We start from the raw sequence: 16,155 nt of genomic DNA, 5'->3' as shown, positions 1-16,155 counted from the left end.
AAAATTTCATTGAAAATAAAATTTGTATTTCAAAAATATAAAAATATATTGTTAGAATTTGTAAATTTATTACAGCAATAAAATTGTTTGATTTATTTTTTTTATGAAGCTGTTTTTTTAATACTAAGTCCAAAAGATTTGAAAATAAAAGCAAGAAAAATGTACATAATATAATAATAATAAAATGTAAATACAAAAGTAGTGCAAAAAGTTATAAAAATTCTAAAATACTTCATATACAGGGTGACCCGTTTAAAACTCCCCAGCTGGATATCTCGAAAACGGAAAAAGATAAATGATTTCTGAAAAATCCACTGTATACTTTCAATAAATAGCTTTACTTGTGAGTACAAATCCCGTTCCTCTCAGTGCAGGTATAGATGATGTCGCTGCAATCCGAAAACATATTTTGTTGACAGCAGTTTTGAAAAGTGGCGCACATGAAAGATCTCTAAATTATAAGCAACTTTTGTGGTATAAATAATTTTCGAAAAGCCACTAGTTTCCGAGATACTTAGATTTGAGGTAATTTTTTTTCCAGGAGGAAGACTTTTTAAAGTTAAGTTTTCAGACATAACTACTGCAGATTTTCGTCATATTAGATTGCTTTGAATAAAACAGCGATGAATTGATTTTATTTAACTAATAGATATCACAGGAAATTACTTAATTTAATCTTGTTAATCATATAGTCCTTTCGATCAAGATAAAGTAATATTTATTAAACAAAAACTGATTAACAAAATTAGCAAATAATATCCATAGTTAGTCCATATAATGTTATTTAAAAACTGGTCGTTTTCTTGGTCCTTTTGTTTTCTTGAAGTGTCAAAGTTGATTACATATTGCTATATATTATCATAACTACAAGTCTACACCTTCAACTTTGACAAATTTGACATTTATTCAGTATGGTCCAATACATGAATGAAGAAATGCTCGACATAATTTTATTATGCGGTGAATGCCGTAGAAATTCCAGAAAAGCAGAAAGATTATCAGGTACGTTACGCAAACCTTAGACATCCCGATCATAAAACCTTTTTGTCCTTATAGACAAATTTGCTTCATTGTGGTTCTTTTAACAAAAAGAAGCATTGTAGAAACACTGTTACAAATGATAGAAACACTGCCGTGGTGTTAGGTAAGGTTGGAACTAATCCACATAGATCGGTGCGAGCTATACAAGAAACGGGGATTTCCGGAACATCGGTCCATAATATCTTGCAGCGAAATACGTATCATCCTTACAAAGTGCATCTTTTACATAATTTACGTCCTGGTGATATGCTACGTAGACTAAATTTTATTGCAGAAATGGAAATAAAGGCTCAAGAAAACGACCAGTTTTTAAATAACATTATATAGACTGAGAGTCGATTTACAAAAAAATGGCATTATGAATAGACATAATAGTCATTTCTGGCATGATAGTAATCTTAGATGGACCAAAGACAGACATTTCCAAACTACGTTTTCTATAAATGTATGGTGTGGTATTATTAATGGTATATTAACTGGACCCTATTTATATGAGGAAAATTTGAACGGTCGCAATTATTTACAATTCTTTCAGACCCAACTAAATGTTCTTTTGGAAGTTCCTTTAGTTATGAGACAAAATATCTGGTTCCAACAAGACGGGGCACCAGCTCATAATGAAAGGAGGGTGCAAAATTTTCTTCTTGAATATTTTCAGGGGCGATGGATAGGCGCCAATGGTCCAATAAGGTGGCCTGCCTGCACCCCTGATTTAACCCCACTCGATTTTTTCTTGTGGGGTTACCTAAAGAACCTAATTTACCAAACAGAAATTGAAGACTTGGCTGACTTGTGCAATAAGATTTATGCGAGCTGTGCATCTATTCCTCAAAATGTTTTATTACGGGCAACTGATATCGAACTTAGAAAAATATATGAATTTATGTATTCATGAGAATGGCGGCAATTTTGAACACTTATTGTGACTCGTGTATTATTTAGTATCGTTTATTTGTAATTTTTGTTAATTTTGCATCAGTTTTTGTTAAATAAATATTACTTTATCTTGATCGAAAAGACTATGATTTGCGTAAACAAGATTAAATGAAGTAATTTCCTGTGATATCTATTAGTTAAATAAAATTAATTTATCACTGTTTTATTTAAAGCAATATAATACGACGAAAATCTGCAGTAGTTATGTCCGAAAACTTAACTTTAAAAAATCTTTCTCCTGTAAGAAAATTACCTCAAATCCAAGTATCTCGGAAACTAGTGGCTTTTCGAAAATTGTTTATATCACAAAAGTTGCTTATAATTTAGAGATCTTTCATGTACGCCACTTTTCAAAACTGCTGTCAACAAAATATGTTTTCGAATTGCAGCGATATCTATACCTGCACTGAGAGGAACGGGATTTGTACTCACAAATAAAGCCATTCATTGAAAGTATACAGTGGATTTTTCAGAAATCATTTATCTTTTTCCGTTTTCGAGATATCCAGCTGAGGAGTTTTAGACGGGACACCCTGTATATTTCAAATTATCAAGAAATTTTTTTAAATGAAACATGATGGATTTAAAAAAATTATTTATTCAGTGCTTCACGTTTCGTCCTATGAAAACTCTCATGCTACAGTAGCATGATACAATATAAAGATACTGCATCTTGCTAACAGTAGAACCCTTGTTTCAACATCATTTGCTTGGTGGCCAAGATGTTCGAAGCGTCAATACTTGAATTGATAAATGCCACTGTCAATCCCCGTGGCTGTAAGACTACAGATCAGCTATATTCATAGAGACGAATTAGGCACCCTCAATATGTAAAAGATCGGGTATATCAAACTCCCCTTACTACCAAAGAGGATATGAAAAACCGAATTCGTCGAGTTTTTTAAAATATCAACATTGATATTCTGGATAATGTTAACACCACATTTAAATGACATGTAGAGCTATGTCTAAACCAAAACGGCCGTCATTTTGAACACTTGTTGTAAAATTAAATATTTGATTGATTTTCGTATCTATTTTGTTAATTTATTATATGATTTTTATGCACGATGGTGCAGGTGCCCATTTCACATTAATTGTATGTAATTACCTAAATAATACTTTCTCTGGATGTTGGCTTGGCAGAGGCAGTCCATTTGCTTGACCACTTTGTTCTCCAGACCTAATTCCATGTGATTTTTTCTCTTGGGGCTTCCTAAAAACATTGCCACCAGTGGCAAATTTGAATGAATTGCAGAACTGCCTATTTCAATCAGTACAGCAAATAACACCAGAGATGATACGCAACTCCATTCAAGTAGTAGCACAGTGTTGAAGCATGTTTAACAGAAGACGGTGAAAATTTGAACAATTGTTGTAACTCGTTTGTTGTAATTGTTTATCTAGTGATTGAAAATTGATATTTATAGATATACAGGGTGTTGTATCACACACAGAGGGACATGGCTTAATGGGAGATAGAGGTCATCTAGGGTAACTAGGATCGCCTATAGAAATAACTTTTTGGCCATTCTTTATTGAGATACAGGGTGATTTATGATTTTTGCAAGTATAGAAAACAACACTCTGTATATATTTTTTTGAAATTCCGATACGATATTCGGAAAGTACATAAAAAAGTGATCTTAAAGACATGTTTCTTTTTTTTTGTTACACTTTGGTGGTTATTTAAATAAGCTCTTGAATATACGAGACTGCGGCTTCTAAAACTAAATTACGTAAAGGACACATGATAAAAATGGTTTTGCAACTAAAATTAGCAAATGCTTAATTGAGGGTAGATGTTATAAATAAGCATGCATATTTAATACATAAATATACATAAACCTCATTTTCTTTAAATAATATGTATTCCAGGTCCGGACTGCAAAATTTTTAATTTTTTTTGTAACTATAGAAAACATCGCCCTGTATATATTTTTTTGGTATTCCCATACGATTATCGAAAAGAACATCAAAAAGTAATCTCAGCGACATGTCTCTTTTTCTTGTTACACTTTGATGATTATTTAAAATCGCGTGATAAAAACAGGACAAAAAATAAATTATAATCCGTCGATTTCGATTGCCATCGATACGTCGAGCAATTGGAAACTTGGTTAAACGAGTATGAAAATGTATCGAAGTTGAGGAGGCCACTTTGAAAATTTGCTATACAATTAATTTGCCATTGTAAAGTACATTTAGACACCTATTATTTTCTTTGTGTTTTATTGTTATTTGTTTTCCGTGTTTTATTAAATAGTCATTGTTCCCATTTGCTTTTTTATTTCTATTTTTTAGAAATCCTATTTACTAAAAGAAATAAACTACTATTTTTATCATGTATCTTTTACTTACTCATGTCATGTGTTTCTTACTCGTATATTTAAGTAATCATCAAAGTGTAACAAGAAAAAGAAACATGTCGCTGAGATTACATTACTTTTTTATGTTCTTTTCGATAATCGTATGGGAATACTAAAAAAATACATACGGGGCGATGTTTTCTAGAGTTACAAAAAAAATTAAAAATTTTGCAGTCCGGACCTGGAATACATATTATTTAAAGAAAATGAGGTTTATGTATATTTATGTATTAAATATGCATGCTTATTTATAACATCTACCCTCAATTAAGCCTTCGCTAATTTTAGTTGCAAAACCATTTTTATCATGTGTCCTTCACATAATTTAGTTTTAGAAGCCGTAGTCTCGTATATTCAATAGCTTATTTAAATAACCACCAAAGTGTAACAAAAAAAAGAAACATGTCTTTAAAATCACTTTTTTATGCTCTTTCCGAATATCGTAAGGGAATTTCAAAAAAATACATACAGAGTGTTGTTTTCTAGACTTGCACAAAAAATTTACAATTTGTTGCAGTCCGGACCTGGATTTTGTTGCTGTCATACATGCATACATGAAGTATCGTGAGTGCATTAACCCTACCAAATATGAACCCATTATTCCATTCCCTACCAAAGTTATGACATAAAGCAGTTTTGACCAAAAATCTTAAATCACCCTGTATCTTAATAAAGAATGGCCAAGAAGTTATTTCTATAGGCGATCCTAGTTACACTAGATGTCCTCTATCTCCCATCAAGCCATGTCCCTCTTGTGATGCAACACACTGTATATTTTAATTATTTTTGTCTATTTAATACTGCTATATCTCAAAAAATACTGGTCTGATTGAAAAACAATAAAGACATTTTTTTATCACTTTATTTAGCTTGTTATGATCCCACAGTCCATATCCGCAAATTTCGTTACACCCTGTAGAACATGCTTAATAAAAGTTGAAGTGGAGTGATATGCGAATAAAATAGAATAAAATACAAGGTGTCCCATTTGAAAAATTTTAGAAAATCAAATTTGAACTTTCTAAAAATTATCGTCTTATAGAAAATTACCTGTATAAAATTTCGATATTAGCTAACAGGAGTCTTTGCTTAACATTTTCCTATAACTCTGTCAAATATTTTTGCTCCAAGTGTTAATAGTTGAAAGTTAATACAACATCCACATAATATTCCAAGAATTTTCCACATGGCAATCCCGCGTTAAAATGTTAAACTGTTTATATTGCCATGTACAGTATGTCCACGGATTGAGTTTACAAGAGGACAAATGGACCAAAAAGTGAAAGATACGAGAAAAAGGCATTCTTGATAAAAGTTTTTACTTGATTAGAAAATACGAATCACCATGAAGAACTTCAATTTGTTGTACAGGGTGGGTCAAAAACACAAAAATGTTATTTTGCGTAAGAGTAAACACTTTATTTAACAAGATACAAAATAAGGGCATTTCTTTATAAACGTTTTTGCTTGTTTAGAAAATATGACCATGATGTACTTCAATTTTGTTTTATAGGGTGAGTCAAAAACACAAAAATGTTATTTATTAAGAAATCAGAAATTCCTCGAGATATACCGTCAATGGGGGTGATGTTGGACAAATTTTTCGATTATTTTAGTCTATTTCTGGGTCTGATACATCAAAAATTCTGAAAAAAATCATGTAGGTAGGTCAAGGTGTATTCTATTGCGTGGCATAATTAAAATTTGTATTTTGTTTTTAGTTTTTTATATATTTTTTGATAACATTTGTCCAACTTCACCTGGCAGAAAGAGGTGAAGGACATAGCTTTAAATCAATGGAAATCCAGCTACGGAACGGTCTATTGCCCGAGTTGGACATAAAAATTGTTTTTTAAAAAGGAATTATTTCAGTTTTACTCTAAAATAAATTTATAGTTTGAAAATGTGTATTAAACCTTTATTAAAACTATCATTAATAAAATTTAAATTTCTTATAAAAATATAATAAAAAATATTTAACATTATTTAAAAACTTATTTAAAACTATTATAATTCCTTTAACGTGGTTGTGAAGTGTTGATTATGGAACATTCCACTTTTCACCTGCAAATCCGACACTTAAAATCTTATTATTCACTCCTTTTACTGCAATTTCCAAATTTCTGGTGGGGTAAGTACAATTCGGCTTTATGCCAAGTGGTCGATATTTTCGGGGCATTTTTTGGGTGTCCAACTTCACCCTGGAATAACACAACAGCGTAAAAAAATCCCCCACTCCACTATTTTTACAAAAATATAATTGAATATTTCCATGACTAATACTCAAACAATAGTGCAACTCCTCGGACAAAAAGGTTGATATTGCGCCAGTCACATCGTAGCTATAGTAGTTATAAGAACAAGTTTATGAAAATGTCAAAATTTCATACAATACTTTCGTAAATCACAGACTCACTTACTTCCGTCCTTCATACCCACACCGCGTTCCAAGAGAAACAGAACATGTTGCTTCACGATTTCTGCCGCCAAATCAGTTAAACGTTAACCCCCCACCTACCGGGTAGGGATTTTTTTTTTAACACTACCGTTTGTCCACCTTCACCCTTGTGTTTAATATGGGGGTGGTGTTTTTGAAAGATATCTTCATCATATCACTTTGTTTACTTTTTTAGCTTAATTGTTGTTGTAATTATGTTCGTATTATTTAAAAATTACACTTGAATAAGATGTATTTTAGTTTTGTAGGTACTTTGTTCCCTGTATAAAACACTAAATTTTTGATAATGTGACTTGTTTATTTTTGAACTTTTATCAAGAATGCCTTTTTTTCGTATCTTGCAAAATAAACTATGTTTACTCTTATGCAAAATAACATTTTTGTGTTTTTGACCCACCCTGTACAACAAAATTCAAGTTCGTCATGGCAATTCCTATTTTATAAATAAGCAAAAACTTAGATCAAGAATGCCTTTTTTCATATCTTGCAAAATAAGGTATGTTTACTCTTATGCAAAACAGCATTTTTATGTTTTTGATCCACCCTGTACAACAAAATTGAAGTTTGTCATTGTGATTCATATTTTCTAAACAAGCAAAAACTTTTATCAAGAATGCCTTTTTTTCGTATCTTTCACTATTTGGTCCATTTGTCCTTTTGTAAACTCAATCCGTGGACATACTGTATAGAATTTTCCGAGAAATAAAACTGTTTAAAAATATACAGGGTGTTCCATTTAATAAATGTTATATTTGGCGTGTCCCGTTTTTGCTCATCGACTTGTATGTTTCAAATTAATTTTGTAGTTTAGGTTTCTTGATTCTGTACAATTTTTTTTCTGTATTATAAGTAACAAGGGAGTTATTGTACTTCCTCACACTAATGGCCCACCCCGTATATAACCTTTTTCTTTTAATTTTGGAAACTATGTAGCTAAAAGATGGCAAGCAGCCTTAGTTACGTTTATTTAACCAAATTACCATAATTTTAACCATAGGAATATGTCCCTGGATTTTTTGCACATTCTTAGGAAATGCCTTACCATTCAGTCTGTCAGATCTTTAAAAAAATAACTTTAGTGGTTTAACTAATTTTGTATCATTCATGTATTCATTAATTAGTTAGGAATTTTAAAAACTGAAATTAAGCAAATTATGATTACAAATTTTATTACAAACAATTATTATAATACAAAAGATGAAACTATAGACTAATGCATTAATATTTCCATTTGAACCAATCTACTATTTGTATCCCCTGGCATCCTATATGGTAACATTCCAGTAAAATTTGTTATACATTTAGCTTGTTCCCTTAAATGTTTCAATTGCTGAAAATAAATAAAAATATATAATTTTTTTTTGAAACACTAAATATTTCAGTCAAAGGAGACCTTAGGGGCTCTTTTATGCCGGTTTTTGACCTAATTTATTTTTGGCTGAAAAAAATCTGAAAAATTATTTTAGTACTAATACTGAATCGTTTCCACCCTAAAAGGACCAATCCCCTCACCCTCCTTGTCCCCTCCACCTCCTTAAATGCCGGGGAAACCATCGCTTATTAGAGGAATCTTTAAAGAGCTTAGAGATGCGAAAGACATTCAATTTCTATGAATCTTACGTATGAAGAGTTTTTTGGGTCGCTGATCACGAATCTGGTCTCAAAATCACGAAATTCAAAATGGCGGATCCAATATGGCGGACAAGAAAATTGAAATGTCTTTAAAATGCATGAATTTTTTTGTAATGGGGTTTTTTGGGTATTTGATTACAAATCAGGACTCTAAATCACGAAATTCAAAATGGCGAATTCAATATGGCGGACAAAAAAATGAAAATGTCTTTAAAATGCATGAATTTTTGTGTAGTGGAGTTTTGCGGGTCTCTGATTACGAATCTGAAGGCAGAACAATGTATTCCATCGGCCGACAAAAAAATTAAAAAGATCTTCATAGTCCTCAAATATTTGTTTATAGAAACTTTCTTGGATCACTGATTACAATTATGAATTCAGAATCACGAAATTCAAAGTGGCTAATCAAATATGCACAAACACGTATGTATATGTAATTTGATTTTTTCTTTTTCGTTTTATTCAATGTAAATGTGTGTCATCTCGTTTAAGGGAGTTGGTCCGTTTTGGGTGGAAACGATTCAGTATTGCTAGTAGGTACTAAAAAAACTGTTTTTCAGATTTTTTCAGCCAAAAATAAATTAGACCAAAAACCGGCCTTAGGGGCCCTCCTCCTTTGACGCGACCCTGAGGAAGGAAAGTGAAAAATATTACCATTTCCATTGATCCATCTTGGTATCTGGGAATATACTCGTTATTTCCCTTAATTTTTTGGTACTGCGCAAATAACATATTCATTGTAGCTAACAAAATATCTGGCATCACTTTACACACATCTGCATTTAGACTTTTGAAATTTTTTACCCTGTCATCGAGATCTTCACTTCTTAAAGGAACAATTTGCAGTTCATTGAGTATCTAAAACGGTGGATGATTTATTTTTTTTACACAGTCAACAATTTGTCATTTTTATTACATCATCTTCAGGATTTTATGTATAAAGTTTCAAAAGGCAAAAAAATTTGTTTGTGGCTACATTGAATTGTAAAAATTTTTCTCAACATTAATATTTTCTATAATATTTGGAACAGGTTCATGTAGAGCTTTTATTACAGGTTTCAAAACTGCCCGAAAATTTACTGTGTAGTCATTAGTTACTGAGATATTAATGGTTAATGATTCATTCAAAACTGGATATCTTAAAAATTGACGTGCAGAGACCAAAAAAAAAAACTAAACTAGAGCTGAATAATCAAGTTAACTGTACATTAGTCAAAGTGAAAAAAAATAAACAAAAAAAAAAAAGGAAAATTTTTGTCTCGCGCTAGTTCCATGATTGAGTAATAATCGGAGCTTAAAAATTTTTTTGTCAAAAGATCTTGAAACTAGAGAATTTAAGCTTCAAACTGCTTTTTTATCTCGATTCTTCAGTGAGATATAGCCTGTCAAAAATCACTACAAAATTTATGATATTTTTGTTCCCCTAAAATTTTTTCCAGTCGTGTATGATGACGTTAGTATGAGTAGTATATGATGACCTTTATATATTAGCGCTACGTTTCTGTAATATCATTAAAGACAAATGCTCAATTGATTCTAAGAATTTTCAGCTTACGATTTGTCAATAGTAAAGTTTTTCCATTGGCACATATGATTAAATCTAGTGCACTATGGTTTTACACTTAAACTGTTTTAACTGTTTTTTACAGTGCCATCTATACCGCAGGATAAGACAATTACAGAATTGCAGAATCCTATCCTTAATTGCTACCTTTTCTATGATTCTGTCTCTATTACAGAGGAGTCACCCTATACAATTTCGCATCTTTTATTATTTTGCGGGATTCCATGGCACTTGAAAAAGAAGAGAATTAATTTTGCAATTACTGACATTTGTTTACTTTATGCAATCTCTTATAAGAAATATCACCAAAGGAAACGGATCTATTATAATTTTTTTACTTTTAAAACTTATCACATAGTCCTGAGGATGTTGAAATAAAAATGACGAAACATTGACAAAGTGGTTCTTTTGATATAATTCCTGATCTAATTTAGATAAAAAAAGTAATATTGGGTCACCTACTAAATGTTTGAAGATGTGAAATTATGCCAAACTTACTAATAACTATGAATACCTTCATTGCATGCGCATATTGTTTTGCGTGATATTGATCGAAAAATGTAAGGAGATCCTTTAGTTTAATAAATGAGTTGACCATACTGGAAGAGGTTTTGTAGCCTTCTCTAGAATAACGCTCTCCAAAGAGAACAGCTTTTTCCTGTAAACGAATTCTAAGGGAATCCGGTTCACTTTCTAAATGAGCTACTCTCGACAACATTCCACACATAAGTCTCAGCACATCTTCTTGCATCTAAAAAGGTTTTTAATAAAAAAACTATTTATGACATCGTTCCTACCTTACATTTGCTATATCGTACAACTCGATTGCTTCCTCGAACAAACCCTTCTTTTCTAAATTCCCTGCAATCATTTGAGCCACCCCTTCAACAGTAATGTTCGCATTTGTGAACTGATCTAGCAGCCCTTTGGATCTAATACCATTTCTTTGGATAGTTCCCAATATTTTTTCATATACCTTAGTTTCAATGGCCAGATCAGAGACGCATACTTTGAACAAACTTTGGCCCTCGGCATCGTTGTAATTTCTCAATAAAAAGAAATAGTGTAAGGCTTCGTTGATGCATATCAGTTCAAATTTGCGCACGTAAAGCATTATGAGACGTGCCAGGTTTAGACGTCGGGCCGGTTTAGGATCCATCGGGTCAATACATACTAGAAAACCAAATTAATGTTAAAGAAAAATAAGGAATGTTAAAAAGTTTTGTATATGATCACATAAAATGTTTAATCACAAATGTAGGCAAAATTAATTAACATGCAAATTTTGCATTTTTTTTTTATAATAATTGAATTAATATAAAGTATAGAATCTATAACGAGGAAAATAAATATAATTATATTTACAATACATACGATATTTATGTTTCTTGACTAGTTAACAAGAAAAATGTCTTATATTAAAGTTAATAATAATAATAATAAAATGATAAATAAAGATTCTCAAAATATTTGCTGCAGAAAGAGGTATAAGGGTTGGCTTTTATATTTTGGGAATAGGAAACAAAAAAAGAAATGAATCATAATATGACTTTACTGTCCATTCTTCAAGAAAATCAATACACTTTTGCATGTGCTAGAACCAATTTTCGAATTTTTGCATTTCGATTGAGGTACCTCCCATTTTGGACAACTTTCACGAAATTCGTAAGTGAGCGAACCACGGCCTTGACTGAATTCCATATACCATTGATACATAGTGGTTTTTGATAATTCATTGCCAAAATAAGTTCCCTGATGCACTGTTGTTAAGATAATCTAAGTCGACAGTTGTAAAAAATAATCACACGGAAATTTTCACAACTTTTTGGACAAGATGAATTTTTCAAATCACTGTAAATAACACAAATAGCACCTGTACATCAAAACGTTCTGAGCAAGTATACTGACAAAAAGTCGATCTTTACATTGGAACATTGGTTGTCAGATGGCAGCATCAGGACCATCCATTCCCGAAAAATAAAAGGCAACCTTCGTATTTATATATACATGGTGTTTTCCCACTTACCATTGAGAATTGCACACATCTTAATATGAATATTTTTGTGTAACATTCTAAAATTTACCAGTTCTACTCTAACACTGTATGAAAAAAAATTGTACTTACTAAGTGGAGAACTAGTATCTTGTGGGCCAGCCAACATATATAACTCGTTAAGTGCAATAGCCATGTGAACAGCATGTACTCTGAATTTTTCGATTCGTGAGAGAAATTCAATAGCTGCTTCAAACTGACCTGTTAATGTTAATACTTGAAAATACAAGTGGGGTTGGTTAAATGCATCATAATGAGTCTCGCCATATTCTTCTAATATTATGTACTAAAAAAACAATAATTGTAAGTAGCGTTAATATTTCATCTACTTCATTAATTTATTCAATAATTCATATTACAATATATATTATTAATTTTTATAAATCAGAAAGTCAAAAATATAGTCATACTGTTCCTTTCTTCTTGAGTTATACACAAAGAGTTACATTATGAAAATAAATATGGGGCAAAAAAATGCTCTTACCACGAGACATAAATTTATACATTTAAAGAAACTCGATCTACTATTACTTATATTTTCCATATTAAAACAAATATTAAAATTAAATTTGAGAGACATCATTCCTTTATCGGTTTAATAAGTGATAATGTCAAGTATAAGCAATCAGTGACAAAGATAATAAGGCATTCCTTTAATAAATTCAATAAAAAACAGTAATGTCCCTGTACCAAAAGTGGTTCTTAAAGTTTTTAATTATCAACTGAAAAACCTCTTGATTATTAGAGCTGTCAGAACTGAGCTGCGGGACGTAGGCATACGCATTATTAAAAAGAAACAAATTAAATTGTCTGCAATACACCATCATAAACACCAATGGATAGAAATTAATTACACAACATGCGCACGATTACGAAGCAATAGTATACTAACGTGACGTGAACGTAAAAAACATTTGGAGGCAGTCGCTCACGCCTCTTATCACGTAGGAGCGTATAATCCAAGAAATGGATATACACATACGCCTCTACATGATAATAGGGACGAATTTTAGTTGACCCGCTTGGCACACCATATATTTAAGTTAACAGAAAAAACTGTCTAGATTTATTCAATTAAAACTATTTTAAACGAAACAAACGTTCATGTGTTCAAATCCGTCATTATGGCAAAGAACGAGTTAAAATAAATTGACATTTTCGTTAAAATTAGATTCTGCCATTAATACCAGATTTCTTGAATGTTTCTTATTTACTTCCTAGAATAAATTGAGAAACTGCAGCAGTTGCTATTTTATATTTATATAATTTATATTTTTCATAGATAAAAAATAAGAAAACCTAACAAAATTGTCATCAATCTGCCACTTTGGCTCAAAGTCAGTCAATTGACCTTTTTCACTAGTCTTGACTTAATTTTTATTAGTAATAATTAATTATTACCAATAGTATTACCAACATTACTATTTATCAGATTTTGATTTGCTCAACACAGTATCAATTAAATACAAGGTGAACTGTCTTACTTGCCAAAATCAGAACATGTTTTGGTCTAAAAATTCCTCGTTGTAGAACTAGATTTAAAATTTTTTCCAGATTGCAAAATTATAAGCTCTATCTCAGTTTCCATTTTTCAATCATTATCTCCCACGTAAATATTCACCAAAGTATGATTATAAAAATTATATAGTGGCTGCCAAAAAATTTGCATCAAATAGGGAATGTGAGGAATTGACCGTCGGTCACACCCCTGGCCAATGAGATCACAGAATGTGGGGTGTAAATATGTGTTCCGAGACTTAAATAAAAATTTCCAAAATATTATTTTACTTTAGGATCTGCCTCCTTCGGATCTAAAGCAAGGTATGTTAATTGTATAAAATTCACCTCCTTATTCCTAGTTTTGCGAGCCAGTATTAATGGTTTAAACAGATTTTTCGAGTAAAATTTTTACTCGAGCAGGCAGACATAATTCCTTTTTATACTGCTGCTGAAGATCTTGTAATGGCATAATACAACTGGTTGTTGTGATTCAATCTTAGATATTTGTAAAATTCATAATTTTCCATTGGAGCATTGCATTATACTAATGAAATAATATTCCTTCCTAACAACTTACCTGTAGATCTTCATACTTAACATAATCATCCTTATTATAATCAACCCTGACGAGACTCAATTTCAACCAAAGGTAATCATCAGCGGTTCTGGCTACCTCACTGTGTTCGTCAGATACATCACAGCAACCGAGAACAGCCCAAATGATTCTCTTAAAAGGATCAGTATCATTTCTGACAACCCTTCTGTATGAAAACCTAATGTTATCCTCTAACTTTGTAATTTCCGGACTTGCTGGGTTGTTTAGTTTAGTCTCGAGAATTGAGATTAGTTCTTGGAATTCAGGAAGGCAACTTTTTCTGAGGCAATAAATGGCTGCAGATAGGTCACCTGATCTCAAACAATAATAGACCATGGGCCACAAAGGTCTGTCATCTATTGTTCCATCTTGTAAGCCTAAATATTCGCCTTGAAGTCTCAATCCAACAAAGCTGCGTACTAGAGAGTAGGTGCCTGGTATACCACCACGTAAGGCTTGTGACAAATTTTCATTTATGATGTTTGTCATATATGTTTTATACCTAAAATTGTTGAAACATTAATCATCAAAATTTTAGTGATTTAGGTTTGACTACCTATCTTCTAAGTATTTTTTTCCTTGAGAAACAAGCGCTTCTATGAAATTTTTAGATGTTCGTGTTTTAATTATATCTTCGGACTGTGGGAATGGTGGCAACTGTACCATATACTTTACTATCTCCCACATGTCTTTAATTTTCTAAAAATCACAAAATATTCTAATGAAGTTAGTTTATCTACAAAATTACTACTTACAGCATCTTTAAATTCATTGGCTAAATTAGAAAATACATTGACGAGATTTAATTTGTGTGGACCTCTTCCAAAAATATTATTATATTCTATAATTTTCGAAACATATATAGTTTCAATAGGACCCAAGTTAGCTAAAGCAGGAGCAGGTTTATCAATTAATATGCCGACATGTTTTCCAATTTCCACACAAGCTCCTGAGAATCCTCCCATTGCAGTAAGAACCTTGCGCTTTTGTTGCTTCCATTCAGCCTCTTGATGTTCCCACGAATTCTCATATACAGATTCTAACATCTGTAATAAAAAAATGAATGTATATTGATGATTGATTTCAACATACGAATGAGAGTACTAGTGTTAGGTATACATATAATACCTCATTATATCCTGAATCAAATGCTGCCAAAATTTTGTTACGGACTTCATTTTCAAGTTTACTTGATATATCTAAATCTTCTACAGGTTGTATTGGTTCAAATGTTCTTTTAGTGCTTATAGATTCCAATTTTTGAACAATTTTAGGTAGGTCAATTCCTTTTGAACCCAATAACAAATTTCTGAAAAACAATACCATACTCATTTATTGTAGTTATAATATATATTAGTTTCGCACTTACGCTTGTATGTCTTTTGCGCCTGTTTGAGCAACTCTTGAATATAAATCATTTGAGGCTTCTAAAACTTGTTTTAATGATCGTTCAACTTTTGGAAGTTCAGTTGTACCCTCCAAATCACTTGTAAGCTTCTCAGCTTCTTGTAGAAGTTCAGAAAAATCTGACATTGTTTAAATACTCTTTATGTATACAGATTACAGAGTCACAATATATATATATTTTTATATTTTACAAAAATGCCGTGGATATTAAAATTAATATAAATACAACCGAATAAAACACAATCACAACAATTTACAAAACATAAAAATGCCGCAACAACTGTTTTAACTTTAGAAAGGCGGGTTATAATTGATAGGTTAATTTCTTCTTCTTCTTCTTCTGCTTTTGTAGTCCAGGAAATATAGAGTTGGACGCGCCTTTTTGTTTCGGCATGCCGAATTTATCACTATCAATGCTAAATATTATGTACAATAACATTAATTTCCACAGACATAAAAATGGGGGGAAGATTGTTTACAGGGTGGTTAATTGTATAATTGTAAATTCACGTTTTTCGCTTATAACTTTTTTCCGTTCATTTCCATGAGAAAACAGTAACGTACTTTTTTTCGTCTTCAAAAGACCTACAAAAACTAGCC

General features: G+C 31.4%; 1 protein-coding gene across 1 annotated transcript; it reads right to left on the bottom strand.

Moving 5' to 3' along the window:
* Window positions 1–7,956: 7,956 nt before the first annotated feature.
* On the bottom strand, window positions 7,957–15,874 carry LOC108909462 (nuclear pore complex protein Nup93). Its single transcript, XM_018713805.1, has 10 exons — window positions 15,518–15,874; window positions 15,277–15,457; window positions 14,904–15,194; window positions 14,705–14,847; window positions 14,131–14,650; window positions 12,126–12,339; window positions 10,803–11,173; window positions 10,515–10,751; window positions 9,091–9,294; window positions 7,957–8,134 (listed from the first exon to the last, which is right to left on the bottom strand). Exons 1-10 carry the CDS (start codon window positions 15,679–15,681, stop codon window positions 8,015–8,017), a joined length of 2,445 nt encoding a protein of 814 aa, XP_018569321.1. The 5' UTR covers window positions 15,682–15,874; the 3' UTR covers window positions 7,957–8,014.
* Window positions 15,875–16,155: the final 281 nt, after the last annotated feature.

Source organism: Anoplophora glabripennis, unplaced genomic scaffold, assembly GCF_000390285.2.
Source record: "Anoplophora glabripennis isolate ALB-LARVAE unplaced genomic scaffold, Agla_2.0 scaffold121, whole genome shotgun sequence".
In the NCBI taxonomy this organism is placed as follows: Eukaryota; Metazoa; Arthropoda; class Insecta; order Coleoptera; family Cerambycidae; genus Anoplophora; species Anoplophora glabripennis.
This window is presented reverse-complemented; position numbering and strand designations above follow the sequence as displayed.